The sequence below is a fragment of the Malania oleifera genome, chromosome 10, assembly GCF_029873635.1.
Source record: "Malania oleifera isolate guangnan ecotype guangnan chromosome 10, ASM2987363v1, whole genome shotgun sequence".
Taxonomy (NCBI): Eukaryota; Viridiplantae; Streptophyta; class Magnoliopsida; order Santalales; family Ximeniaceae; genus Malania; species Malania oleifera.
The window spans coordinates 5,204,942-5,215,480 of record NC_080426.1 but is presented as its reverse complement, the minus strand read 5'-3'; the positions used below and the strand labels follow the sequence as shown (position 1 = coordinate 5,215,480).

General features: G+C 35.4%; 1 protein-coding gene across 1 annotated transcript; it reads left to right on the top strand.

Moving 5' to 3' along the window:
* The first annotated feature begins 8,037 nt into the window (after positions 1-8,037).
* Positions 8,038-10,086, top strand: LOC131167009 (uncharacterized acetyltransferase At3g50280). The gene has a single exon (XM_058125729.1). The coding sequence runs from the start codon at positions 8,444-8,446 to the stop codon at positions 9,887-9,889; it is 1,446 nt and encodes a 481-aa protein (XP_057981712.1). The 5' UTR covers positions 8,038-8,443; the 3' UTR covers positions 9,890-10,086.
* The last annotated feature ends 453 nt before the right edge of the window (positions 10,087-10,539 follow it).

Below are 10,539 nucleotides of genomic sequence, written 5' to 3'. Positions count from 1 at the left end.
AACGAATCAGAGAAGGGGAGTGTTTGGGGACATAATTAATTATAAAACTGAATTATTTTTTGGGGCGGGGGGGGGGGGGTGTCTAAATTTAATCAACCGACCCTCTTTGTGGCAGATAATGGGATTGGGATCCCAAAGTCGAAACAATAGAAGCAAATACACAGCTTAATGCACAATTAAATATCCGTACGCAGTTCAGTTACAGTTCATGATCAGAATATATATTTATACGCTTATAATTATCTGAAGAAGCCTCTGGCTGGCTAGCTGAGGCATGCATCACATACTACGTGAGAGAGAGAGAGAGAGAGTTGAAAGGTAATGGCATGGCACAGAGACCGACTTTTCTCGGGATTTGAAGAATGACAGGCTACGTCCAGAAGGTAAATAGTCGGCTGCGGATGGAGGATAATTTTCAGATTCATGATTCATTTACATACTCTTCTTCCTTCTTCCCCAACACACACACCGACCCATGCATTAGTGATTTTATATATATAACATACTGTGTAATGGGTAATTAGAAAACTAGTTTAAAGATCGAAAGTAAAATCGAGGCTAAAATCTAAAATCGAGGGGAGGAAAGTTAAAACTAAATTTGGATGAGAGTAATTTGGGGAACATAGGACCGACGGATGGTGATGACATCCTTAGAGACTGTACAAGTTCTTTTATTTTTGATTTTTCAAAATATTTTAGTTATTGTTATAATAATAAAACTGAATTGAGAGCTGTGAAAGAAGGAATAAAACTTTATAAAATATTGGGCCATACCAGTATTGACATTGAATGTGATTCGAATATTATAATAAATTGGATAAGATCCATAAAATGATTTTTATGGTATTTGTGGGATTTTTGGGAGCTAATTATTGATGTATTGGAGGGAATAGATTTTTCTATAAATTATTTATATAAAGAAGGGAATAAAGTGGCAGATGCATTGATTCGACAAAGTGTCATGATGAGGAATAGTTTATTACAAATAGTAGTCAACTTTATAAAGTTATCAAAAATTTATATAAATTGGATAAGATAGGTACGACTTATATGAGATATATTTAGTTGGTTTTCTTTTGGTATTGGTATACGTTTGTTTTATTTTTTTTTTTTATTTGATACATGTGATGTTTTTAATTTGATTATTATGTAAGCCCCAAGTGTCTTATTGTTTCCACGGTATTCTTCCGCTATAAGTGATGATTATTAATAAAATTAAGAAAGAAGGTACCGTCCTCTTTTACTACAAAAAAAAAAGTACATAAATTATGTACAGTAATTTTAATAAAATAAAATATAAAACATATATTAAATCAGTGTCTACGTTATCATATATAAAGTCTTGTGTCGCACATTATAATATTTTATGAAAAATTAATGTTATGATATCAAAATAATAATAAATTAAATATAAAAGCTACCTAAAAATGTAAATTATACAGTATATATTTATATGTTTGATTCTAATAAAGCCCTTATCCCATTCTAAAGAATAAAAACTTTTAAAATCTTATTTTATAAAAAGACTTCTATTCGGTGAAACAAACACCATGTTGTATTAATTTTGAAATTTGTTTATGTGTAACATTTGATGGAACTCTGTGCTATGTTGTTTGCGTCAACTTGCTGGTTATTTACAAGTAAAAATATAAGTGAGTCAAATCTACTCACATGCTCACTCATTTTGTAATTTAAATCCACTCAATTTTATCTTAAAATTTGAACCAAATTCAAACTACTCGAATAGCTCAATGAATCAAATTTGGCTTTTGTAATACTAATAGCGGGCTTAGTAAAAAAAAATTAGTTTTCTTATTTTTATATTATAGAAGTTATACAATATATATTTTCTACATATATTTAATTTTTATATTATTTTATTTATATTATTTTATCATTAATTTACAATCAAGTTAAGTTTAATTAACTAATGTTTGAGTTTCTGAGAGCTTCCAACAGTATCGAATTCTAGTTTGACAATTTATGATAGATTGAGTATGGGTTGAATTATAAGTTAAAAATTTTTGAATCATGTTGACTTCAAATATCTCATTCTGTAACACAATTCCATCCACAATTGTGAGTCAAACTCTTCACCAAAAGCAACTCATATTTAGTGAATGCCCCCATAGGAAGATTCATAAACCCTACTCAAATCCTAACCCCAACCCAAACCCCATCTCCTTCCTTTTAGGAATTAATTAAACGCCAATCTCCTCTTTGTGAGCGAGAAGATGAACCACTGGGGACCTGACTATAGTTCAGGCTCTAGATCTAGCAAAACGAAAAAAAAAATTTGTTAATTTTGTGATTTTTAAAGTTAATAGCGAACATACATTCATTAATTTATTCAAAAGAAAAAAAAATATTCATTTATTTTTCTGTTTAAATTTAATTTATATGGAAATTCTATTTTGAATTATGAAATTTCATCAATTTTTAAGAATTATATGTTAAGAGTAGTCATGGTTTGTATTTAAATTTAGATGAATTACATTTACAATTGTAATTTTAATAATATTTGTTGGCTTTATAAGGTTTAACATTCTATTTTAATGCTAACAAACAAGTGGAACTTAATATATTTGGTTGAATAATGTCATTTCAGGATTCAATGATAGAAGTAAGGTCAAGTATTCATTGAAAGCTTATACTTCAAAGAATGATGATCATATGAAACTTAAGACATGAATTCAAAGATGATTTAATAGAACTTGAAGATTATGAGAGCATGCATATTAAAGTGAATTTACTAAAAGCTTAAAGTACATTGAAAGTTTGAAGAAAAGATAGACTTAAAGTAAGCACTTACATGAAGACTTCAAGAGTTGAAGGGTTCAATATAAATTGAATTGAAGCTCTTTAAGAAAAAGAAACTAAGAAACCAATTATGAAAGCCTTAAAATATGTTTTCTTAAAATTAAAATCATAAAGGTCTCAAATAAGAAGATGTTTCCAAAGTTAAAATCAATTTTCTGAAAGTCAGGTCACTGCCAATTCAAGCAAGCGACTACTCATTTCAAATATTTAAAATCTGGTAGATAATAGAGTCTCAGGCAACTGTTAGGAACCTACCAAATACCTGGGTGGTCAAGCTAGGCACCTGCCTGTGCTTTGGCAAGTGATTGCCTACCTTTTGAGTTTCAGGTTTGAATTATGGCAGGCAACTGACAGGTCGTGGCAAGCAACTGCTACTTAAACAGTGCTTAACAAATTCCAACAGACATATTTTTAATTTTGGTTTCTTGAGCACTACTCTTTTCAAAAACTTGGTCCACACTCCAAGAAAACTTGAGGGACAAGGTATTAACTTTTAAACATCTATAAATAACCCTCAATACAAGGATTTTATAAACCAAGAAAATCTTTCAGTAATCAAGAATTCTCAAATTGCTCTAAAACTCTTTTGTTCACATCTTACTTTTACTATTGAGTTGCTATTGATCCTAACTCTGAATTTGTGTCTTCAAAGTCTGAATCTTTCAATCCAAGGAAGACAAATTCGGTGATTTAATTTAATCAAACTTCAATTTCTTTATATTTTGAATTACATTGAAGTATATAGATTTGAAATTGTACTAATCTGCTATTTGTGAGAATATACTTGTATGAAGCTTGTATCTTGTGGTTCTTGTAGTTCTTTTACACTCCATGGTGTTTGGATCCTTGGCTAAGCGTGGGGTATCGCGTAGAAAGGTGTAGCTCTAACCTATTGTGTAATGACCTACTTAATTAATTGATTTTTTTTTTCCATAATAGCAATTAACATACTCTGATACCATCATGATAACCTAAGCAGCGAAAAGCAGAATCATATAAACATAACCTAACCATTACATTCATACCAGAGTGCTGAAATGTTTTGCAATATATACAACATATCTGTATCCCCAAAAATGCCCTCAACTAGTTAGGGTAATACAAAAATGCTCCCAAAAATGATACTCACTCTCTGTCAGGGCACTACTGAAGCCCTTTTATTTGCGAGCCTGGTCTGCTTGCCTACCTGGATCACCTGAAAAATATTTCAATACTGGGATGAGCCAACGCTCAGTAAGAGAAAATATGTTATTACTAGTGTGTGGCAAATGAACTACTATATATAATAAAATATGTTTCATATAAACATTAAATAACTGAGTACAGTACAAATAATAAAGCACACCACCCATTTTTCCTATTGCTTAACATATCAGTATTATGGTTATAATTCAAAATACTTCGAGTATATATAGTAGGATCCCTGTTTCTGTAAATCAATACGTAAGTAATAGTAACTGAAACTGTTCCCTGTGGCTATCTATGTCATGACATGCCCCTCATGACGAGGTTGTGCGGCTTGTAGGCTGGATTTACCCTGGATGGCCAACTAGGAATAAATCACTGAACTCCGTCAGTCGACCTACCCACATCAACCCATATCTGGATGGGGAGCCTAAACTCTTCAAGGGCCTAGGTGGTCGACTTTACCATGTATATCTGAATAGGTGGTTGCACTCATAAAATAACATAGTATCTGTAGCAACGGTACCGTGCTGTGTAGCTGCAAGTCCAACAGGGTCTGATATCATAAAATATATTTCTATACATAACTAACTGATTTACCATAATTCTGAAGTACTGAAATAACCATGATGCTGCATAACGTACTGAAATCTGAATAATCATAACATGGAACTGCATATTCGTAATACTGAAATTCATAAAATTATGGTATTGAAATATCGTAAAATCATGGTACTGAAATTCGTAAGATCATGATACTAAAGTTCGTATAACCATAATACTGAAATTCATAAAATCAGGAAACTAAATTCGTAAAACATATCCTCGTACCATATACATAATCACAAGCCACACTATACTAAAATACATAATTTTCATAAATAAATACACTGTATAATATTTGGGATTTTCCTAACATAGCATATTTTCTTTACCTTAACTTTGAAAAGCCCCTAGGGAATACAAGCCTAACACCCGCAGGACCTTTTACAAAACACCCTGAAACCAATATATGCCAGAATATAACATCAGTATTTTCCTACCTACATTATTTCTTATAACTGCCATGAGGCCAAAAAGTGGCGAAAAGGGCTTATCCTGAATTTGGGATTATTTCCAACTCTGATTTCTAGACGATCCGCTCTGGTAGAAGCGTAGAGAACTCCGCCAGGAGCGTCGTGGTAGCATCGGATTGTCGATGCGGCGACTGGTGGGGCTGGAAATGAAGAGAGAAGGGAGAGAGAGTCGTAGGAGAGAGAGAGCGGCAAGAGAAAATGAGAAATGTCTCAGTTTCCCGCCTTTTATAGGGCCAGGTTTGTCGATGAGCCACGTCACTTCATCGACGAGCCCTTCACAAAATTCTTCGATGAGACCCTGTGTTCGTCAACGAAATTCAAAGCACCCCGAACCGTCTCTCGGTATTTTCTCGTCGACGAAGCATGGCAAAATTCTGAAATTATGATTATTTAATGTTTTCTCCAAATTACAATGTCGTCGACGAACGCAGAGCGTTCGTCAACCAAGTCTACGGCCTCCTTCTGTTTCTATTTCTATTTTCTCTCCCTCTTATTATTAAAAACGCTATTATTCTTCGGGTCACTACATATTGAAAGAGTGACTGAGTGAAGGGATATCACTTGGAGAGGCGGTTTCTAACCTATTCAAGGAGTGTGTAAATGGTGTTGATCCGCCCAGCAAAGGAACTGGTTTTAGCGAATCCTTTTGTGATTTACCAAAGGCGAGGACGTAGGTTGGGGATAAGCCGAACCTCGTAAAAATCGTGGTCGCACTCTCTTTCTCCCTTACTTGTAAAAACTGCGATCTCACTCTCTCTTTCCCTTACTCTCTTTACATTCAGCATATATAAACTGCATGGATGATTTAATTTTCTTAATTATACAAACTATGTAATTTGGAAGGTGAATAAACTTAAATTTTAATTTTGATTTGAGATTGCGTAAACCGAAAGAGAGCTTGTTGGTTAAATAAAACTGTGGAAACTTCAAAAGGAAGTACGTTGTTTGGTTAACACCCAAAAATAAATTAACTAAAGAATTTATTTAAATTTTGAGTTGTTTGGGAATTGAATTGTGGTTTGCATTGAATGAACGATTTCATATATACAAGGTTTAGTTCAAATTCACATTCACTATAGGGCTTGAATATAAATCATATACACAGGGCTACAGACAACAAAGTAGAATCTATCAAAGTACTGCATTTTGATTGATTGAATATATTTTGTTTGATTGTTTACTTGAATTGTGTGGTTGTTGATTGAAATCTATGAAAGAATTAAAAGGCTTAAAAATTCATTAAAAGATTTGAAAGAAATTTTAAAACTCAATTCACCATCTCTCTTGGGACTACACATTTGTTTTCAATATTAATTGCATTTATTAAATTATTTATTATTGATCAAATTATAAATTCAAACATAAAATGATTTACTAATTCATTTGATAAAAAATGAATTATTTTGCCTCAGGGCGTGGTTCAGGTGCGATTTACCTTCCTTGTGGTATTATGGGGTCGGTTCCACAGGGCGTGAGAATAGTCATAGAACGTAAAACGCACTGGATACCCGACAATATTAAAAAAAAGAGGAATTATTTTTTAGCCATCATGCATTCTATTTGATCGTCGCTTAATTAAATTGATCATAAATTAAAATTTATTAATTACATATAACTCAATCAGGTCACAAATTATTAGATCCCACCTTCGGTTTACAGCATCCTTGCCGTACAAAAAGGTTGCAGCAGCAGGTGCTTATAGTATTCCAATTTTCGATGGAGCGGAGGAAGCCAGGGTGAAGGGTGGGGCCCACGCTGCTCCAAGCTTTGGCCCCCGTCGACCATTAATTGTGCCTACTCAAAAAGCTGTGGACTATATATGCACACCGCTGAGATTTGCATTTCCGTATCTTTCCATATCATATCTCCCACCCCCTTCTCTCCTTTTAAAATTCCCAACTTGTGCCTAATTAAATTTCCTAACTCAATCCATCACATCCATTCCAAGGTATATATATATTTAAAAACTTTAAAATCTATGTTATTTTATATGAATAAAAGATACAAGTAAAAAAATTAAGACTTGTATTAAATTTATTTATATGAAAAGTGTGAAGTAATAAGATTTTCATAACTTCAAAATCTCATAATCAATTCTTGATTTAGTTCTTATGTGTATACAATATTTAAATGGATACCTTTTAAAAAATGAAAACAAATAAAAAAATTTAAATTTATATTAATTTGTTGATCATTATTCAAAACAATTCACAAACCTTTTTAGATTTTATTCAAGTTGTTTAGTTATTAAATATGATGCTCAACCAGACGCATAAATGTAAACCACAATTCTAACAATCATACAATTTGAGCTAATTGTTTTAAAATTATATTTTATTTTTTAAAAGATATATTTAGTCATTTAATTTTTATGAAATGTATATAGCAAATATTTCGTAACAATGTGATTATTTGAGTGTTTTTTATTAAAGTATTAATTTAATTATGTTAATACGTATATCGACCAAATAACCTGACTTAGTCATTGTGTATTCGATTCAGCTATAATTTTAATTTTCAAAATATGTTGTAATTAACAACCAGTTTTTTAAACTTAATTTGTCAAGTTAATATTATTTTATTAATTTATCTTATTAAAATTGGGTGGAAGGATAAAACGATAATTTTATTAAGGATAAAATTTAATTTTCACTAAACTTAATTTTTAATTAATGATCTACTAACAAAACATTCATTTTGTTGACAAAATTAAACCTTAAAAGGTTTTATGGTAATTCTAAAAAAGATTGGTTGTCATATTTTAAAAAGTGAGAAGACGTTGTTGGATTTTAATTTTTTAATAATTAATTAAAAAAATGCCATAATTTAAGAGCATAAATTAATGTAAAAAAACTAATTATATATATATATATATATATATATGTATGTATAAAACTCGGGAAATTAATGATAATTACGCCCCATCAGATATTCACAAACATTTTTAATATAAATTAATTAATTTTCGTTGACATTTTTATAAACAAGAAGGGTGAGTTCAAGGTTTGAGGGCTGAGGCGCTGGCCGGTTGCCAGTTGTAAGAAATAGGAGAGTAAGACAAACACACGTGATTGCTAACCAGGGTTGGCATTTACTCCCCTATTTATTTCCAGCAGTGACTCGCTGATTCACCGCGTTATTCATCATCATCATCATCGTTCACCATCGCCATCATCAAACAATTTCACAATAATAAAAACTAACCTCAGCGATTGATCGAAGTGCATGAACCAGGCCACCCGCCACCACCCTATATATACCTCCACCAACCCCCCTTCCGTCCTCACTCGCAATTCCTGCAGCGAGGGAGAGAAGTAGTAGCAGAAGAAGAAGAAGAGAAACAAAGTGTTGATCGATCGAAAATGCCTTTCTGTTCTTCTTACTCTTCTCCAACGGTGGTCTCCAGATGCACCGTCGTGCCGGAGCAAAAATCATCCATGGGAGACCTCAGGCTCTCCATCTCCGACCTCCCCATGCTCTCCTGTCACTACATTCAAAAGGGCTGCCTCTACACTCGGCCTCCTTTAGAGGTGGACGAGCTCGTTGCGCTCCTTAAGCGACACCTATCCCAAGCCCTCACCCTCTTCCCCCCTCTCGCCGGTCGTCTCATCACCGACTCCGCTGGTTATGTCTACATCACCTGCAACGACGCCGGCGCTCTTTTCATCCACGCCAATTCTACCGCGAATCGCGTCAGGGACGTTCTGGTGCCCGGCGATGTGCCCGAATTCGTCGAGGAGTTCTTCGCCTTCGACAGGACCGTCAGCTATACCGGGCACTCGAACCCGATCATGGCTGTGCAGGTGACGGCGCTCGCTGACGGCGTTTTCATCGGCATCTCTGTCAACCACGCCGTCACTGACGGGACCTCCTTCTGGAACTTCTTTAATACTTACGCCGAGCTGTGCAGGTCATCAGGATCGAGGAAGATTTCTCCGACGCCGGATTTTACCCGGGATTCGGTGTTGATTTCTACGGCGGTGCTGAAATTTCCAGCGGGCGGACCCAAGGTGACCTTCTCTGTCGACGCTCCGTTGCGGGAGAGAATCTTTAGTTTCAGCAGAGAATCGATTCTGAAGCTGAAGGCTTTAGTGAACAACCGTAGATTCTCTTCAGACGGAGCCATTAACGCCGAGATATTAGGGAAGCAAAGCAACGACACATGGAAAGCACCTGAAAAAACGGTAACGAAGCTTCTCGGAAACTTGTTCAAAAACCCCCTATCCACCAAACCCCAAAGTCCGGCCGAGATCTCATCTTTCCAATCTCTCTGCGCGCTACTCTGGCGTGGGGTGACGCGCGCGAGGAGGTTTCCGGACTCAAAAATGACAACGTTCCGTATGGCGGTGAACTGCCGGCACCGGCTTGCGCCGAAGCTGGACCCTTTCTACTTTGGAAACGCGATACAGAGCATTCCCACTTACGCGCTCGCCGGAAAAGTCACGTCCCGCGATCTGCAGTGGTGCGCGCAGCAGCTGAACATCGCCGTGAATGCTCACGACGCCGACGCCATTCTCAGCGTCGTGGAGGACTGGGAGAGCGATCCCCGGTGCTTTCCACTGGGTAACTTCGACGGAGCGATGATCACGATGGGAAGCTCGCCAAGGTTTCCCATGTACGAGAACGATTTAGGGTGGGGCCGACCGGTGGCGGTTCGGAGCGGGCGGGCAAATAAGTTCGACGGCAAAATTTCGGCGTTTCCAGGGCGGGACGGCGGCGGAAGCGTCGACTTGGAGGTGTGCCTGTCTCCGGAAACGATGACCGCACTTGAGAACGATTCGGAGTTCATGCAGTATGTGTCAGTCTGATTAAACAATGTGTATCCGCGTAGTATTGATGACTTCCACCAACTTGTCTTGGGTCAAAGCCGTTAAGGGTTTGTAGGGCTGCGATGGGCGTGGCCGTTACGATTTGAACGGTTTTGATTAGGTCTCGGTGGACCACTCTCTCCCCTTCTTTTAACTCTTTTTGTTTAACATAATCCAGTTTTAATTCTGATTTTTAATTTCCGATTCACTAATTAAGACTGAAGTTGACTTGCTCGAGTTGAGTCATGGAATTTGGTATTTCAAATTAGGGCAGCAACTTAATATAATGCTATAGTATTTTATATTGATATTTGGAAAATAAATTACGTGTTAATATTTTTTAAAAAATATGACTTCGAAGTGAAGAATACATGATGAGCTGCCAAATGTTTTTCAACCTTAAAAGTATGTTGTCCAACGTTTAGAACGGAGAGCTGTACATCTCAAAAAGTTATTTTAATTTTATTATTATTATTATATAAGAGAATTATGTTATTTTTGGAAAGCAACCATTTTATAAGAAGTGAAAAAATGTGATCACATAATTTTAAGGCAATAGTTGCAAAATTCTAATGATACAAGATAGTGGAGGAAATTCAAAATTATATTATTGGCCTTATTGGACTTCCGCCATCATTGAGAGCATTTTA

Bases quoted from the DNA above. Each gene is read 5' to 3' on its own strand.
- LOC131167009 (XM_058125729.1), top strand. From the start codon at position 8,444: ATGCCTTTCTGTTCTTCTTACTCTTCTCCAACGGTGGTCTCCAGATGC.